The 18,211-nt window shown below is 38.3% G+C and overlaps 1 protein-coding gene across 13 annotated transcripts in view; it reads left to right on the top strand.

The window, feature by feature from the left end:
• The window catches only part of SLC4A4 (solute carrier family 4 member 4), a 396,172-nt gene that overhangs the window by 200,070 nt on the left and 177,891 nt on the right, over positions 1–18,211 (top strand). For all 13 annotated transcript variants that reach the window (XM_070614690.1, XM_070614693.1, XM_070614692.1 and 10 more), the window contains 2 exons: positions 3,141–3,276; positions 11,720–11,880. In XM_070614690.1, coding sequence (XP_070470791.1) covers positions 3,141–3,276; positions 11,720–11,880 — 297 coding nt within the window. The remainder of the gene's footprint in view (positions 1–3,140; positions 3,277–11,719; positions 11,881–18,211) is intronic.

Genomic DNA, 18,211 nt, shown 5'->3' with positions numbered 1-18,211 from the left:
TAAAATAACTAAACTTCCTATGTCTTGACTGGAAAGGCATTGCCAATGTTTCTAACAAAAGTCCCGGAACTTTAGATTTTTTTCTTTCAGGGATATTAAGAAATTTCAAGACTGTTTTTTTCTAATTATAGATGTGTAACATATTGTATCCTATATTAATATGTTATTTGATTATCTTATTTTAATGTTCTGCAAACACAAGTTCTCAGATATTTTTCTTGTTGGTTTGTGAACTAATTTGTTTATTCACTTAACTAATTAATTATTCACTTAACCAAATAATTAATTAGTTATTGTTTGTTCCCCATTTAAACTCCATAAGAACAGGGATCTTGTCAAGTTCTTTGCTTTATCTTTAGAGCCTGAAACAAAGCCCGTTTAGAGCATAGACAGTAGTCGATAAATATTGCTGAAGGAATACATGAATGAATTGTGCACACTTTAGAATTGCTAAAAAAGTAAAAGGAAGAAAATAGAAACCCAAGAAATAAACTGTATAATATTTGAAATATGTCTGTACAGGCAGTCCTTGCTTTGCACAGTAGTGCAGGACCATAAAAATGACTATGCAAGCTGAAATTTTGCAAAGTAATCCTAACAATCCATGGGAAAAGTTACTATTGTTCTTTGGCCTTTAAAAAATTTTGCCAAATCATTAGAATCTCTCTTGCTGTTGGCTATAAAGATATAGGGAAATGAAAAAAAATAGTCAAACTGATATCTATTTAGTACATGCTAATTTAAAATGTTAGAAACATTGAGATTGAGGTGTTTTATTTCTTTGCAAAATCTTATTGGGAGTAGTTTGAATAGTGCTTGCCTTCTTCCTGTCGTACAACGTAAGAAAGGGAGCAAGTACAATGTAAGAAAGGGAGCAAGCGTCTCTTTGTGCCAGGCGAATCGTCATACTCCTCTCTAAGTTTGGATCAGCTTCCAACATTTTATCCTTCGTGCTTTCCATGTCAAGAAATGTCTCTGAGAGTTCCTTTAACATGAACTTTTTTTTTGCCAGTGTCATTTCCTCTGGGACATCTTTATCATTTTGATACAACCACTTGCCTTATTTATGTTGATAAATTTGCCTTCACTATGTTCCTCCGACTGCATATTTAGACTCCCTCAAATGGCGAATGGCAGCATTGTGTACAGCCCACAATCGGCTGTGTCTTCTATAATTCCATTTACTTCTGGCGCAAATTTCACTTCCAGCATTATCACTTTTTCTTTCTGTGCTCTACTTTAATCTTTGTTGGCCAGCTCCTTCTTTTGATTATCCATGTCATATGAATTTATCATTGGGAGACAAGAAGGTGATACTACTACACATGCTACTGTCTGTGCATAAGCTGGATAACAAATGTGCAGTGACCAATCACTGACAGACGTTGAAAGTAGCCTTATGACTGGTCATTGGTCATGATGCACATATGTTATTTACATGGTAATTTATGGACTGAGGAGCTAGCAGTGGAGTTTGTGCTTTATGCATTTACTCACAGTTAATATACCAGGCTAGCTGAAATTTGTACTATGTTGTTGGGGAACTAGTGGTATTTAACTAAACTGTGGTAATTGAAATTCATGCACATTGGAACCGTGCAAAGTAAAGGCTGCCTCAATTCCAGAATTTATTTATGCTTATGATTTTGCAATTTTATTTTGTCATTTAATATCAAAAAACAATAATCTCGACTTTGTGTTTTATGACTACATGGTATTTTGTTGAACAGTTTTAGTATAGTTTGTTTAACCAATCCTCCCTTTTGGAAATTTGGGCTTTTTCTGTTTTTCTCAATTATGAACAGTGCTTCAGTGGTCAGCTATGTAGCTAAATATTTGAGATAACAGCTATTATTTATTTGGAATAAATGTCTTTCTAGTGGAAGAATTGCTGGCTTACAGGATAGATATAAACATTACCATGTTTTTTCAAATTTCTCTTTGGAGAGATGTTCTCCTTTAGGCTCCTACCAGTGAGATAAATTGAGAGGTGCTGGTGTATGTGTCCTAAACCCTTACCCACATTGGGATTATCATTCTTTTTAATTTTTGCCATTTTAATAGGCAAAACATGTATCTTATTTTAATAATTAGTTTTGATTACTAGTTAGGTTGAGAATTTTTCACAGGTTTATTCGTGGTAAATATATTTTGATCTATGGGACTATATTCTGTCCTATATTATAGCAGTTTTCAGATGGTAGGAATTTTCTTGTTTTATTAAGTTGTTTGAGTACATATATTTCTACAAATTTGTGTGTACTTGAACTGCATTCTTGGTTTTACCCAGCGATTATAAAGAGTATTCGCAGGCCTTAGTTTTGTATGACCATCACTTTACAAATGCTTTCCACTTTTTTTTAAAGAGAGGGAAAATAACCCATGACCTGGGGGAAATTCTAGTTAATTTTTCATTACATGATTTTTAGGAGTTGGGGTCAAAAGGAGCTAGTAGGGCATTCAATTATGTGCTTGAGTGTGTTGGAAATTTTTTTTCCTCAGGTGTACAATATTTTACTTGGGCTTGTTTTTCAAGTGCATTGAAGTGTGACTAAACATTTTTGGGTACTGCCATTATGTAGAGAAGAGGCCCCATCTTGTTAAATATTCCCTCATCCACTTTGCAGTTAGCCGGTTACAGGCAGCAAGGAGCCTCTGACGGCTTGGGCTTTAGGCATTGGACGGAGGGAGGGAGGGTGGGAGGCAGGGCTTGGGGGAAACTCAGGATTGGGGTACTCTGTTGCCCCCTCCCACTGCGTAGAAAAAGTGATTGGTTCAAGCTGGTTTCTGTCGAACAATTTTGGATGGATCATAAGTGGGGAAGGAGGGAAAGTCATGCGGTTGGACCTCAGCTCATCTGAGGGCTAAAGGTTCTTTGTCACACACCACACAGAACTGGAGTGCTGTCCTTCAGGAGAGTGGTAGAGAGCTGGGATACAGTTTAGAACCAAAGAAGTAGAGAAGGGCCTTGATTTCTTTTTGACTTCAGGTTGAGGAGAAAGGAGGCTCCGCAAGGAAGATGTCCACTGAAAATGTAGAAGGGAAGCCCAACAGCTCTGGGGACAGAGGAAGAGCTTGGAACTACACTTTCCTCAGGGTTGTCCAGCCAATGTTTAACCACAGTATTTTCACTTCTGCAGTCTCTCCCGCTGCGGAACGCATCCGATTCATCTTGGGCGAGGAGGATGACAGCCCAGCACCCCCTCAGCTCTTCACCGAACTGGATGAACTGCTGGCTGTGGATGGGCAGGAGATGGAGTGGAAGGAGACAGCGAGGTGAGGCCTGCTGACTGTGCAGTACTGACCTGGGGAAGCAAGAGCAGGGCAAGATGGTCGTCTGCGACCAGCTTTCTCTAACCTGAGCACTTTGAATAACTGACTGGCGTAATGTTGGCTGGGTTAAAGGAATGAAAGGATTCTTTTTCTTCTCTTTTACATTGACATTGACATGGACGCAGGATACGTTTTATTTTACTGCTGGAGTATTGTTTCATTGATCCATGTTGTTATAATTTTAACCTTTATAAGGAATTACAAGTCAATCTCCATTCATATGCTATTTAATAGTAAAATATTTTAAAGAGATAAACTAAGGCACCCGAATATGGTAGCCTAGAGCTACGTCCCCACATGGCAAGGTTTCATGTGAGGTCATGTCTGACTTATTACCCATTCCCCGTCAGGAGGGAGGTTGCAAAGGCAATGACTGTTACCCACAAGCTTGCTATTCCAGGTAAAAACCTGTCATCTTTTAAATATCCCGTGAAAGCAAGTAGAAGGTTCACCTGAATTCGGAGTTTAGAGACCTGAGTTCAATTTCAGACTCTGTCGCCTGTTAGCTGCATAACACTCAGTTTCTCATAACTTTGATTTTATCATCAATAAAGAGTGGATAACAATGCCTACTACATATTATATATATATGCTATGTAAGATATGTACTATATGTAAATATAATCTACAAATATATGTCTAGTTATATCACGGCTATTTAGATGCATACATACCTGTATGTGTATATGGAAATGCTTTGTAATTTGTTAAGCATTACACAAATATCGAAGAGTTCACTAATTTCACAATAACAGAGCTTTTCTTCTTTCTTTCTACATATAGATTCCGTTATAGACTCCACACTAAATCTTCTATGACATGTAACAATTATATAGTATAAAGACTTTGATATAATGCAGTTACTGATCTCTTCTTGTCATCATTACACAGAGATTCAAAGAACTTCACTTTCACAAACAAAATAATGTTAAGATATGACTTTTATAGTTTGTAATTTAATTCAAGTCAATTAAATTCAACCAGTCTTTTTTTGCATGGGTAGTATGTGTCAAGCACTGTCTTAGGAATTGAGAATACAGAATTGAGCAATAACTAGTTTCTACTCCTCCGTCTCTAAAGTTCCCTCTTGAAGTCCTTCAGTCTTTGCTCTTTGGGGACCTGTTTCTGTGATACAGTAGTTGTCTCTCATCCCCCTCACTCAGCACCAATAACCCGGATATTAAAAGTCCTCTGTAACGTACACTTTTAGTTCATAAAATGTCCTCCAAAAGAAGGCTTTCAAAGTGAAAACTTTTACTAGCATCTCCATTTCATCCTTTTTTCCCCTTCTTTCTAACAGAAAAGAAAGTGAGAATTGTGTTGGTGCAGGCTGAATTAAGTATTGAGGAGATTTGAGTTTAGTCTGGACTTTCTGCTAATTAGTGGTTTAACTTTGGACAAGTCATGTAGTCATGTGGTCTTGCTGAGCTTGACTTTTCTATTCTATCACATGAGGGTCATATTGGGTTGCAGCTTCTCTAACTTCGTGCATATTTTATACTCTAAAATTCCATCTCTGTGCATAAACTGGTGTGATCAGCTATGACTAGGAGAGCCACTTTGACTCTTATTTTCATCTTAAAGTTCTGTGTGAGTACCTATATAGTGTAGAATGCAGGTGTAGTGTTCTGTTTTTTCTTTCAGTCAAATGTAGACTACACTTTATTTTATATGACCCTTGGTCCCAGTAATGTGGAGAGATCACAGTTCATTGTATAGATAAGTAGAGGTTGAATGAGAGGGGCATAGTCTTTTTACTTAAGATTTTTAAGATTAAGATGGTCTTGAATACTTTATCATCTTTGAAGATTTTATTTCCTTGGGAGCGTATGTGTCATTTTGGTGACGTGATTGGTCCCTAAGAGACTATATTGCCGGAGAGGAAGTGTGGCAGGAGTATACCATGTGCAGGGAGAAACTGTACAGGAAGAAACATACTCACAGATAGTCTATATTCTTTAACTTCTCCTATATAGGACTTACCACAATTTCTATTAGTTAATTAATCATATATGTGATGTTATTGTTTTCATTTCTCTCTGTCATTACACTAATTCATCTGAAGGCAGGGACTACCATGTCTGTCTTTCACTACTGTATTCCCAATACGTCGCAGTGCTTGGGACAAATAGGTCCTCAGTAATATTTGTTGAGTGTGATTAGTTGAGAACTGATTGCCATAGAAACAACTTTTCTAAATATAATACTTTCTTAGAAATATTGCTTGACCAAAGTTGGGCTTCTGTGATAATCCATCTCTTTCTGACTGATGGACAGCTGAACGACAGACCCAAGGTACCCAGCACACCACTGAAAACCTCAGAAGAGGACTGATGTTTGATATTTCAAACTAATTCATCAAGAAGCTGATGCCATCTGCATTCAGTTCTCTAGCCTAGACTTCTTGCCTTATTTAATTGAAAACAAATAATTGGATGGCTATTAGGCATCTCAAAATAACATGTCTAAAACAGAGCTTCTGATCTACCCACCTCCAATCACCCCTCCTGCAGAGTTCCCCACCACAATGAACAACTCCATTTTTCGTCGTCTTTGACTCCTGTCTCTCTCTGCACCCCCTACTCGATCCATTGGCAAATCTTATCTATTTTACAAACCATTATTTCTCACCTAGATTACTGCAAATGCTTCCTAATTAGTCCTTCTCCCTGCACCTGCCCTTGTGTGCCTCATGAACCATCCACCATGATCTCTTTGACCTTGTCTCCTACTTCTCTCCCTCTTGTTTGCTCTGCTTGAGCCTCGCTGGCCAGTCATGCTCCTGTGGCAGGAACTTTGCTCTTGCTGTTCCCTCGGTTTGAAATGCTCTCCCTGCTGCACCCCCCACAGATATCTACATGCCTCATTTCCTCACCTCCTTCAGGTCAAATATGATCTTCTCAGTGGCTGCCCCATCTAAAATTGAAAGCTCCCCCCAACACTCCCTATTCCCCATCCTTCATTATTTTTGTCCTTAGGACTTAGCATGTAGCATATGACATATCTTGTTATTGTCTCTTCCCAATAAAATGAAAACTCCACGAGGGCAGGAATTTTTGGTTTTGTTCATCACTATATTCCTAGTGCCTACAACTACCTGGCACACAGTCCACAATCAAGAAATATGTGTTAATAGAATGAATGACTAGAGAAATGGAACCTTGATTCTCAGTTTACTGCTCCACCTAAATCCTGCTGGGAGGCGGTTTAGAGGTGATTGTGCTTCCAGAAATGATTCAGGATTTTCAGTAATTTTTACTTCCTGCAACAGGCTCTGTTTCAGAGGGTTTTTGCAATAATTTCTGACTGCCACTATGATGTCGTTTCCAGACATGATAGGGTTTATTTTTTTTTTTTCCCATGAAAAGCTCTCAAACCTACCAGACAAATAAAAATTTAGTGCTTAGAAGGGATTAATTTTATATATGAAAGTGCAGCATGAATATTTTTCTGGCTAACTTATAAAATTGAGAATTCTTTGCTTTTTTGTGAAAACTACAATTGACAAACTATTTTATTCCATAGAGAACTAACCCTCCGGACGTCTCCAGCTTAATATAGTTTCTACTGTGAGACCCACTCCCACAGAACATAGTACTTCCCTTTTTAATATTCTCCCTTTTAATGTTCTGTACTTTTCAGCTGGCTAATGATTTGATTTGACCAAGAATATCCTCCGTTGAGTCTCAGCATTACTGCAGTTTTAGTCCTACTTCAGGAAGTTCACGTTAGCTCTGTGTCTCAAAAAATAAGGAGAATAGTTTCATTAGTTAGAAAAATAACCCTACTTAAGTCTTAGAAAGCAGCACCGTCAGGTAAAACTATGAACAAAGGAAGTCTTTATTTATGTCAAGTTTGCAGTACAGCTAACGCTGTCACCCTCTGTTTTCACATCTTTTCTCTGCTCTTCCCTTACCTAAAAGTTACAACTTTGAATTTTCACTGGCTCTTCCAACACAGAGCACAGGTTGAAGACTGTGCAAAGGGTAGAATGATCAGACCTGAAAAATGTATATGATCAGTGGAATGCAGAGAATACAATTTTTTGAAGAGTGCTCCTGAGTGTTAGGTCATTAGTATACTTACATTTAGTAATGTAGCCAGTAATTGTAATGGAATATTTGGTATTAGTGAAGAAGTCTGTGCTCCTCATTAGAATTTCTAGATGGCCAGGCACTAGCTAATGGGTTCATGAAGCAAACTGGTAAAAGAAGAAGTCCTGGTCCAGCTTTGGTGATATCACTACCCACCCCCACCCCAAACTCTTTCTTTGAGTCATGATATCTCTGCAAAAATGGTTATTGGCTTCCAGTTTTCCTTCAGTGAATATTCAGATGGGCAATGTTGGACTTCACAACTCTTATAGGAATATATGGTAAAGACCACTCCCCCAGAGTGATTCAAACTTTACTGCCAAACCTGGGTAAAAAGGAAAGCCATCACAAATCTCAACAAACACAACAAGCTAACAAAGGAAGAGGGCATTGATGTTTCACTTCTAGTGGGATGGCACAAAGGGACACCCATTTGTGTTTTGGCTCAGCAGACTGACCTGGCCTACCTCCAGAGAACCTGATTTCAGGGCCTGGCCGTCAAACATAGACCCGTGGACTGACCCTGGGGCTTCAGAGAGGGACTGCTCTCTTCCCACTCCACACTGACTTTTCTATCTTTTCTCGACTGGATTACTCTGGAAAATTCCATTTCAGACCAAGTTTATTTTTTCTGTAAGAAAAAGGCTGAAGGAAAAAAATTTAATCATCTATGTAATTATATGTAGTTACATATACTGTTTTGCAATAACTTTCATAGTTGATCTAGAAATTTAAGAATTCTCCTTAAAAACATAATTTATCCCAGACACCCACTAGCATTTTTTTTTATGTGCGATGAGGCACTGATTAGTTAGCAAGAAATTTATTACCATTTAAATAGTTTTATATAGTTGGATTATATTCTAGGGCAGAGGTCATGTCTATTTTCCACTGTAAAACTGGAATGTTTTTAAGTTAGAGGTCTTGTGTTTTCTTAATTATATTTAATCATATGATTGGAAAGTTGCAAAATTCAGTGATTCCCAGTGGGCCTTCTGTTTCTTCAACAATCGAGTGAAATACTTTTGGTTGGCGGTCACTCAAAGTGCATTAAATTGCAGTGTACTTTATCATTATTCTTCTAAGACCTTGGAATAAATAAACTTCACCTAATAAACTCCTCCTCCAAGGTTACAACAGTTTTGTAATTGCAAGCATTTAGAAAGCCAACTTCTGAAATTAATTTTCCTGTAACGTGTCAAGTACCAAGGCAAAAGGAAAAATAGAAAACTCACTGCAAATATTTGATTATTCATAGTTATTATGAAGGGTAGATAGTAGCTTTTAGTACATTTTACAGTAACAATGTCTGTTTTTTAAAAATGTAATTACGCAGTTCTAAAGCACCTTTACAAATTCATTGGCGCTCGGGTAGGCTGAACTTTGGTACTTTTGCTTTAGCCTTTTATTTAATGGGTTCTGATTTGAATTGAGTAGTTTTCAGGTTTTTTTCAAATTTGTCCTTGACATGTGAGGAGGCTAGACATAGCATGTGTTGTTTCTGGAATGCAGCTACCTGCAAACAATCTGTTTAAATGGGCAAACCATTGCTATCATGCCTGAAAGCATTTCTTGAAAGTATAGTTAGTTCCTTGAACCATTCAAGCAATACATTTTAAAGGACTTTAATAGTCATTGTCCCAGAGTTTCCCTTATGTTAGTAGCTATGCTGTGGTATGGCATCATCACAACATTCAGTTTTTACTGAACTCAAAGTGAAATAGATGCTAAGCTGACCGATGAGATAATACTTATCCCTTAGGAATGTAGATTTGAAGGAACGGGCTTATTTTGAGACTTCACATTTCCATTTCCTTATGGTTAAATCTTGACCTAAAGGGCTGGTGTATTCTAGGAGGGTGAGTAATGCTATTCCATAAATCCAAGCTAGTTGGGATTTATGATTTCTAAATGTACTTTTAAAACTTGTTCAAAGTCGTATTTACCTCCAGTCAGGTTGCCTACGATATAAACTGTGGAGAGGAACGCAATGAAAGATTGTGCACAAAAGAATGCAGTGATTTTGCTTTTTCTTTTTAAAGAAATTTTTTTAAAACTTACGTTATTGAGGATGATGGCAGAAAAGAGCCACTGTCACGTGCTATATGTAAGTGAGGCTTAGTTTTCTTTTAAGAGATGGGTTTGGCAATACAGATTTATAGCACTTGACAGAAGGGAGACTCCTTAAGTAAAGATAAGAGGGAAGTGAATGCTGTATAAAACACGCCCTTTGCTGAGTTTCTAGCTGGCCCTTGTTATCCACCTTGGACTTAAACTCTATGACCAAAGATTCTATCCCTCAGCTAATAAGAATTCTTTTAGGAATAAAAACAAGGAGTCACTATACTCTTTATAGGTAACGTAATTTTACGTAACCCTGACTTGGTGTCATATGCAATGGAATCTTCTATCTTCTAGAGTCTTAGCTTGAGAAATAGATTATAACATCAAATGTAAATATGGTTCATGTATCATTTATCAACAAACATGGTTAGAGATTCTGTGAGAAAGCCTAAAAAGATAATATACCTAAAGTTAACCAATGTAATATGCTCCAAAAAATGATTACTCTTGAAATAACCCCAACTACCTTTTATTTTTTTGGCAAATCCATAGAATTCTGTGAGTGTCAAGTAAAATTTTCATTTTTCTCCCACTTCCTTCTATTTCTGAGGTTCTAATATCAACCGAAGTGAAGAACTACTAATTTACACACACACACACACACACACACACGAGTATTCAGGGTCTTTCTTTCTCTCTTGGAATGTTTGCAGCCACTTTTGTAGAAATAAACAAGGTCCAGTTTTGAAATTTTAGAACTTTGTTGGTGATGTTGGCTTTTTAACTTGGGAGGAAAACATGTAAAAATCTCCACTGCCCACTTTTTTGGGATATAGGTCAAAGTAGGAGGGTCTTGTAATTGAAGGTCAGGTTGAGGATGAGGTTGCCATTGAAATGTGAGAATTGCCTGGGCCAGAGAGACTTCCTGCGAGGAGTATGGAGGGAGAGCCTTTGGGTATGGCCAGAATACTTCTGAATCACATGAGTGATGGGCTTGATTAAAATTCTGAATTTTCTTTGACACTGTGGCTGCTCTCTTGATCTGTTTTCACTCCTGGTTCCCCTCCTCTGGGGGTGGTGAGCAGTCTATAAATAGTGCCTTATGGAGAGCTTCCTCTGACCTCTGCCCTTTGTTCTCTTTAGTGAGTTAGTGAGCGTTTAGCTTTTTCTAGGAAAACATTTTTCAATCATTAAACTTTTGGGAGAAGAATGTAGAAAAACAATTTTTTAACCTCCTCTTTATCTTTTTCAATGTCTTTCAGAAGGTTTGACATAAGAGAAAGAAGCATTTTTCTTGGGGTCATGGTGAATAGTAAACTGATGTTGCTTTCTTGTTTCCCTTTACCAGCATAGGAAGAGTCTATATGTGTGATGTGTGGGATATGAAGACTGTCAAATGTGTTTTTCTCTCATTTCCATTAAACTTTTCTTTCTTGCTATAAAATACTAAGTTATCAAAATGTCTAGGAGTCTTAGAAAGAAGCAGCTATGAAAGAGGGTTTTTTGTTCCATTGCTATGGTTAGTATGAGATCTGTTATTATCAGAATAGATGTGTTGTTCACTGAGCTTGTGTATTTTTAAACACACGTGGAGCCAGACTTGAAGCGTAAGGCTTCTGTTGAAATCTCGGTGAGAGGGGAGCATGTGTCAGCTGAGAAAAATATATTAAAGTGAGACAGCAACTTGTGCTGGCCATCTTTAAGCACTAAGGGGGAATTTTATGTTCACCTGACCACTTTACACAGCATGTTTTTCGAATATTTAAGATAAATGTTGGTTCATAACTGATACTTCACCTTATATACACTTGCCTTGTGAAAGCACCACAGAATTCTCACAATGGTGGCTATTTTTACACATTGTAGGCTCTACCCACATGGAGAATTTTGAAATGCATATTTTTTCCTACCTTATTTAAAATGTTTAGTTAAATAATCATTCTCACAGATTTCATGGTTACGTATAGGCAGAAACAAAACCAAGGATGCTTTGGCTCCTTTTGGTTTGTTTTCTTTCTCTCTAACATTAGAGGAGGGAGCGGTCTAGTGACTCTGTTTGGTGTACTTATAAAGGTAATGTAATTAATGATACAATAAGCTCTTAAGACTCCACAAAAGGAGACATTTTGAAAGTGCTGGAGGGGGTGAAGATGGAGGGGTTGATGTTGCTATTTCCAGAGGAGGTTAGAACACTTTTAATTTGCTGTTCACTAATCTCATCTTCCTAGGTGGATTAAGTTTGAAGAAAAAGTGGAACAGGGTGGGGAGAGGTGGAGCAAGCCCCATGTGGCCACATTGTCCCTCCACAGCTTATTTGAGCTGAGGACGTGTATGGAGAAAGGATCCATCATGCTCGACAGGGAGGCTTCTTCTCTGCCACAGTTGGTGGGTAAGTATGTTGTTTGAGGTTCCTATCATTTTTTCAGCTATTCCTACCAATCCAAGAGTTGCCATCAATGCAGATGACCTCTAGTGTAAGCAGAGTTGGAAATTCTACAACATTTCTCTCTCTCTCTTTTTTTGCTGAGGAAGATTCACACTGAGCTAACATCCATTGCCAGTCTTCCTCTTTTTGCCTGAGGAATATTCACCCTGAGCTTACATCTGTGCCAGTCTTCCTCTGTTTTGTATGTGGGTCCCTGCCACAATGTGGCCACTGATGAGTGGTGTAGGTCTGCACCCGGCAACCAAACCCAGGCCGTCAAAGCAGAGCATGCTGAACTTAACCACTAGGTCGTGGGGTCAGCCCCTTATCTCTCTTCTTTTTATTCTAAAACTAGTAAGATTTATTATAGAAAATTTGGAAAATACAGACAAATATTGAGAAGCAAATAAAAAAATCATTTATTGTACCTCCATTGGGTCATAGTCACTATTAGCATTTTCCCGTATTTCTATCTAGCTTTGTTTCTCAATCTTTTCGCTTATACTTTTCATTTTTTGTGTTACTTTTAGATTAAAATTTGGATCATATTGTATATAACAGATTTGCATTCATTTCCTTCACTTATTAGCATGAGATTAATATTTTGAATGGAGGGGCCCCATCTACCCCCACCCTTGGTTATATTGGACTGCGAATCTGGACACTAAATTTCTAGAAATCTTGGACCCTAGACATTGCACTGAGCTTCTCTGGGCCTCAGTTTTTTCATCTTTAAAATAGAGTTTAAATCCTCTGTCAGAAGGAAAATCATCTAGTTCCTAGGTTGGGGCTGATTTTGTAGGTGGAAGTAAGGCTCCTTTAACTGTGTGTAGAGAAAGGTTGTGTGTGGCAAGGAACCGGCAGAACCTTATGAGTCACTGACTTAGTCAGGCCATGTTGGTGCCGAGTGTCATTTATACAACCATCAGCAAGTCTCTGCACCTCATGGTGCAGGGCAGCTTTGGCATCTTTTGTGATTAGCATTGTGTAGTTTTTTGTAGTGGACGTTAGCTTACCATTTTAAACACTTTGGGCACACATCACTACATTCTAAACAGTAGTAATTGTTTCCATTTTCTAGCAAGAGCCTGGCCTAACCTCCCTTATGACCCTTCAGATCCAGGTGTTCTGTAGATCGTGTTTCCCTCAAAAAGAGGTGCAGGGGCTCTGCTTGTTATTCCTGGGAAATTCCATCACCAGGTGACCACTGGACCTGTTTGGATGACTACATTTTCCCAAGGGGTCTGCAGGTGCCCACCTTCACTTGTGGGGAAGAGGATGATGGATTTTGGCCCCCCAAAGTGACCAGTGTAAAATTCCAGTATAATTTCAGATGTTAAAATTTCTTTGAATATCTGTAGATGAAAGGCTTGTCTATGGCCTCTGTGTCTTTATAGACGATGGCAAGGCTGTAGCATTTGTATTGAAAGAAACAATTAGTTGTCAATTGAGGCATATATCTAGCTGATGTATGTCTATCTGATTCTTCTTCAGAGAGCTTGTTAGTTAGATCTGCAAAGAAGCCCCACACTTTCCATGCGTCTGAGGTACTTAAGGTGCCTCCTCCCTAAGGAGAAGGGAGAAAGACCAATGTGAAGACGCTGAGTAGACTGAATTAAATAGTTCATGCATTTATTCAGCAGTAGTGTGTGAGCTTCTACAATGTGCCAGACACTGTTCCAGGCCCTGGAATTAGGTTTGCAAATCTATCATTTTGTAAATGGGATAAGTTACAAATCCACATCCACATAGGTAGTCAGAAGATAATGTAAGAAATGCTTCTTTATGTGAAACTTTTCATATTTGACAAGGCAAGGGAGGCTGAAAATGGACATTTGATATATGACGAGAGAGCTTGGACTATTCTACCAATGGAAGATGGAAGCCATTGATAAAGACAGAGATAAACAATGGAAGGAATGGTTTTCTCGGCAATTTGTTCCACTAACTCTTTTTCATTTGTTAAAAGCTGTGAGAGAGATTATTATCCAAAAAAGTATCATGTTAGCAAAAATCAATCTAGTTGTTGAGTGAGAATTGCAATTTCTGTATTCTTAGAGTTAAGAACTAATCTGGAGCAAAGATGTTTGAAATCAGACAAGTTGAAAAAATAAGTCAGAAGTGGATAAATGCAGGGCAAAATGGAAATTAAACTTGTGTGACTGGGCAATGTGTAGGCAATCTAGGGGGAGAATATGTGCTGTGGTTTAAAAGTCAGCAGAAAGGTTCCTATATTTAAAAAAAGAAGTCCTCCTGGAGGCCATCATTACTGCCTGAAATTCTACCATTTGAGATTCATTTCACTGAGCCTAGGGTTTGCCCTCTGTTAAAATATACATACTCTCTGGCAGAGATCATATATTAATTCTGCGAGATGCAGAGTGGTGTTGTAGAAAGGATGATTGATTTAAATTTGAGGAAGTTTTAATTAAAGTCTGCCTCTAGTAGTGTATGTGACCATGGACAAGGCAAGTTTCTTAACTTTTTAGCAATCTTGGTTTCCTTATCTGTAAAAGCAGGCGTGAAGGTGGACCTCTCAGAGATGTGAGAATTAAATGAGAGCATCAGGTATAATTGTTACATACTTGCATGGCTATCCCAGTATAAATGAGTTTATCTAGATCTTTCTACATGTCACCTGGCAGAGGGCTGAGTGTAGACTGAGTCAGGTAGAGAGATGCTCAGGGACCTCATGAGCAGGAGAAAAGATTCTGGAAGGTGTAGTGGATGGAGCTGGAAACAATTTAGCAGCCTCTTTGCTATGCCTGGAGCTGGTCAGCAGGGGTGACGAAAGTTAAAGTTGAATTGCATACTTGGACTTTTCTGTAAAACTGTCTCCGAGATCTTCAGCACCAAAAACAGCCATCTTGAGGAGCTTCAGCAACTAATCCTTTCTGTGCAGTAGAAGACAGAGTCCCACGTTGTACTGGAGCCTTGTTAGCCAATGGCCAAAGAGAGAGGTTCTGGTATTTACTACATCTAAGAAAGGTTCATTGAGCATTTTACATTGTCACTTTAATTTTCCATTACTTTTTATTATCAGCTGTGAACTTTTTCTCTAACCTCCATGCATTTACCTTAAAAATTTTCATTAAATTTTAAAGTTAGATACCATGAGGTCCTTTGAGGTATCCTCATTCAGGACTGTGCTTGCTCTGTAGTCCCTGGGGCAAGCAGGCAGAGAGCCAGTGTTGTCATTCTGGAGCTGAGAACACAGGAAAACAGTTCAGAGGCAAATGCACATCACAAGTGAAACAAAAAAAGGACGAAAGAAAAAGGACCAGATTTGCCGGAGTGGGGAGAAGAGCATGCTTGAGAGAGTCTAACTGGCTGAAAAGAAGTACTTAAAAATCCTTTGAAAGAATCAAAACCTTACAGAGGGGTAAAAACATGAAGGAAAAAAAAGCCCTTGTTTCATTTTAAATGACAGAAGATGGCCCAGTAACTTGAAGAGCTAGTGCCATTATTTGGTTATTTAAAAATCTTTTTCCAGCAGAGGATGAAGCAAAGTCGTTTTGTCCTGAATCATGCTGCTAATTCAGAGTTGAGAATTACGTACAGCTAGGTCTGAAGACGCATCTCCCCTCCACCCCAGTTCTACCTCAACAAGTGAGAAGAAAAAGAAATACCAGTGAGGGTGATTATATCAAACAAACAGTACCGTGATTTTTATCCTTCTTTGCAGCCCACCTGCTCCTCCTCACTGGCCTCCTCTGAGAGGCTCGCCCACCCTCTCAGGTGCAAAGATCCTGCCGCGTGAGGGCGCGAGGGCCACGAGCAGTGGCGACTCTTGAAGCAGGTGTTACATCTCACGCTTACATCAAAAATTCAGCCTAATTCTGATCCTCCCCAGGACCTCTTCTTGTTTTCTTCATGAAGAATCCCTTCTTAACGTTAATAGAAAAATTTGTCTTCAAAGTATTTAAAGGATAAAACATCATTTTCATGGATTAATAGCTTTATTATTACTGTCATCATTATAATTCTACATTGAAAGAATGTCATTCACATATGAAGCCGAGTACATGGGAATTTTCCTCCCTCCTATGTTAAAAAATAAAATGAGCCATTTCAGGTGTTTTATTATGTTGGGAAATGGATTAGGAAAATGTAGCTCTATTTTTGGAGTTCTCATTTTTATATTTAAAGGCATGCCTGAGCTGTGCATGTTGTCATGTTGTTTCTTGCTTTTTTATACCTTTTATGTTTTAAAAATGGTAATATATTTATTTTTAATCACAAAACTAATATATGTTCATTTTTAAATAATCCAGAAAAATATAACACATAGAAATTAAAATACCACTGATCTGATCGTTTAGAGCTGCCCTCCCAGCAGGTTTTCTGTACATCTCAGTTTACACATATGCAATTTATTTTACAAAATAGGATCATACTGTAACACTTTAATCTGCCCTTTTTAACTTAAATACATAATATGAATATCTTTCCATGTTATTAAACATAAATATCATTTTAATGGCTGCAAAGGATTATTGGGCATTTAAGTTGCCTTCAAGTTTTTATTGTAAATAAGAGAAGTGAATGAGCATTTTTGTTACTCTTCTGTGAAGACGCTTATTTCCTTAGTGTAGATTTCTTTCTTTTTTTATTGAGATAACATTGGTTTATAACATTATATAAATTTCAGGTGTACATCATTATATTTCAATTTCTGTGTGCATGACATCATGTTCACCACCCAAAGACTAATTACCATCCATCACCATTAGTGTAGATCTCTAATGGCGAAATGTTCAACGAGTTTGAAAATATTAAAGGGTTTTGTTATGTAGTTGCCATGTGGCCTTCCAGAAAGGTTGTACTAGTTATTACTGTCATCATCAGTGTATGGAATTGCCTGTTGCATGCATTCTTCACATCACTGAGGATTAGTCTTTTAAATTTTGCACTTTGATAGATTAACAGATATCTCATAATTGGTTATATTTGTATAAATTTGTTTAAATTTAGTCTTGAAGTTGAATATATCTTGGGCCTTTGCATTTCTTTTAAGAATGTTTGTTCATCACCTTTGGCGTTTTTTTCTGGTATGTGGCCATCTTTCTCTTGGTTTGCAGAAGCTCTGCACATCTTGAATATTTTTTTGGTCTAGAGCTTCCTTTTTAAATAAAGAAAAATATTGTGTGATATGGAAAAAAGGTCTAAACCGTGAGTCAAAAAACATGGTTTGATTTGGGGGGGGGGGTTGCCTCTCATTAGGCTATGTCTGTGAGCAAGTCTCCTCTCTGGCCCTCTCTTTTCTCGTCTGTGTAACAAGAAGTTGAACTTGGTGCTCCCTGAGTTCCTTTCAGCTCTGCTGTCATCTAGAGTTGGCCCGTTCTCTCTCAACTGGTAGTGGCTGTGGGATTTTGAACACTGAAGGCTTAATTTCAGTGTAGCTGTGAAATGTTACTGCCCCCACTTTCCTTGAAAGGTTTTGTAGTTTATACGTAAAGAGATCCCTGTAATGTGGGCCATTTTTATGGAAACTTAATAAGGGCAGAAGCCACACAGATGTTTAACCTGTTCTAACTGGTGATTTCCAGGCATTAGTAACAGTGGGCTGGCTGTGCTTGTATATGGATTGGTTTGAGATTACAACGAGTGGGGCGAGAATAGAGGGAGGCCCTGCCAGGAAGGGCAGATAAGAAACACTTTAATCCACAACCCTGGAATTAGTGTAGGAGTTTGATAACACTTGCGGCAGATATGGTAGGGCTGTTTGTTTATTTTTATGGTTCTTCTGTAGAATGGACTTTCCACGTTGAACTTAAAGGGAAAGTAGAGGGATTGTGTTCTGTCGCATCTAGTTATTTTACCGTGGAGCAGAGGGTTAATTGTAATTACAGGATCAGTTCTGAGAGTTTTACTGAGTAGACTTTAGACTTTGTGCAGTTAAAAATACTCAGAGCTAAAGGCCACACTCAAACCAAACATTCCTATGGGAGAAACTCTTCCTGCCTTACCCAGGCTTCCTACCATGGTCCAGCGTTGTGTGACGTTTATGGTCTCTGTGTAAGGCGTGTGATGGAATGTCCTGAATTCAGCCTCTGCTTGGCTTCCAAATAGTTGACTGTACACTGTGTAAATTGTCGGTTTCTGGCTATACGCTGTGAGGCCAGTTCTGAGTGCTTGCTATAAAGATGGACTCTGAGAGGTGCAGTGATGCCCAAGCCAAGCCCCTGGAACATCTGTAACTTCTCTTTACAAAGAGACGGGAATGCTCAGGAGAGGCTGTTATCCTACAGTACCCATCAGTTTTCTTGTCAGACTTTTGGAAAAGAAGAACTTT

Source organism: Equus przewalskii, chromosome 3, assembly GCF_037783145.1.
Source record: "Equus przewalskii isolate Varuska chromosome 3, EquPr2, whole genome shotgun sequence".
NCBI lineage: Eukaryota > Metazoa > Chordata > Mammalia > Perissodactyla > Equidae > Equus > Equus przewalskii.
This window is presented reverse-complemented; position numbering and strand designations above follow the sequence as displayed.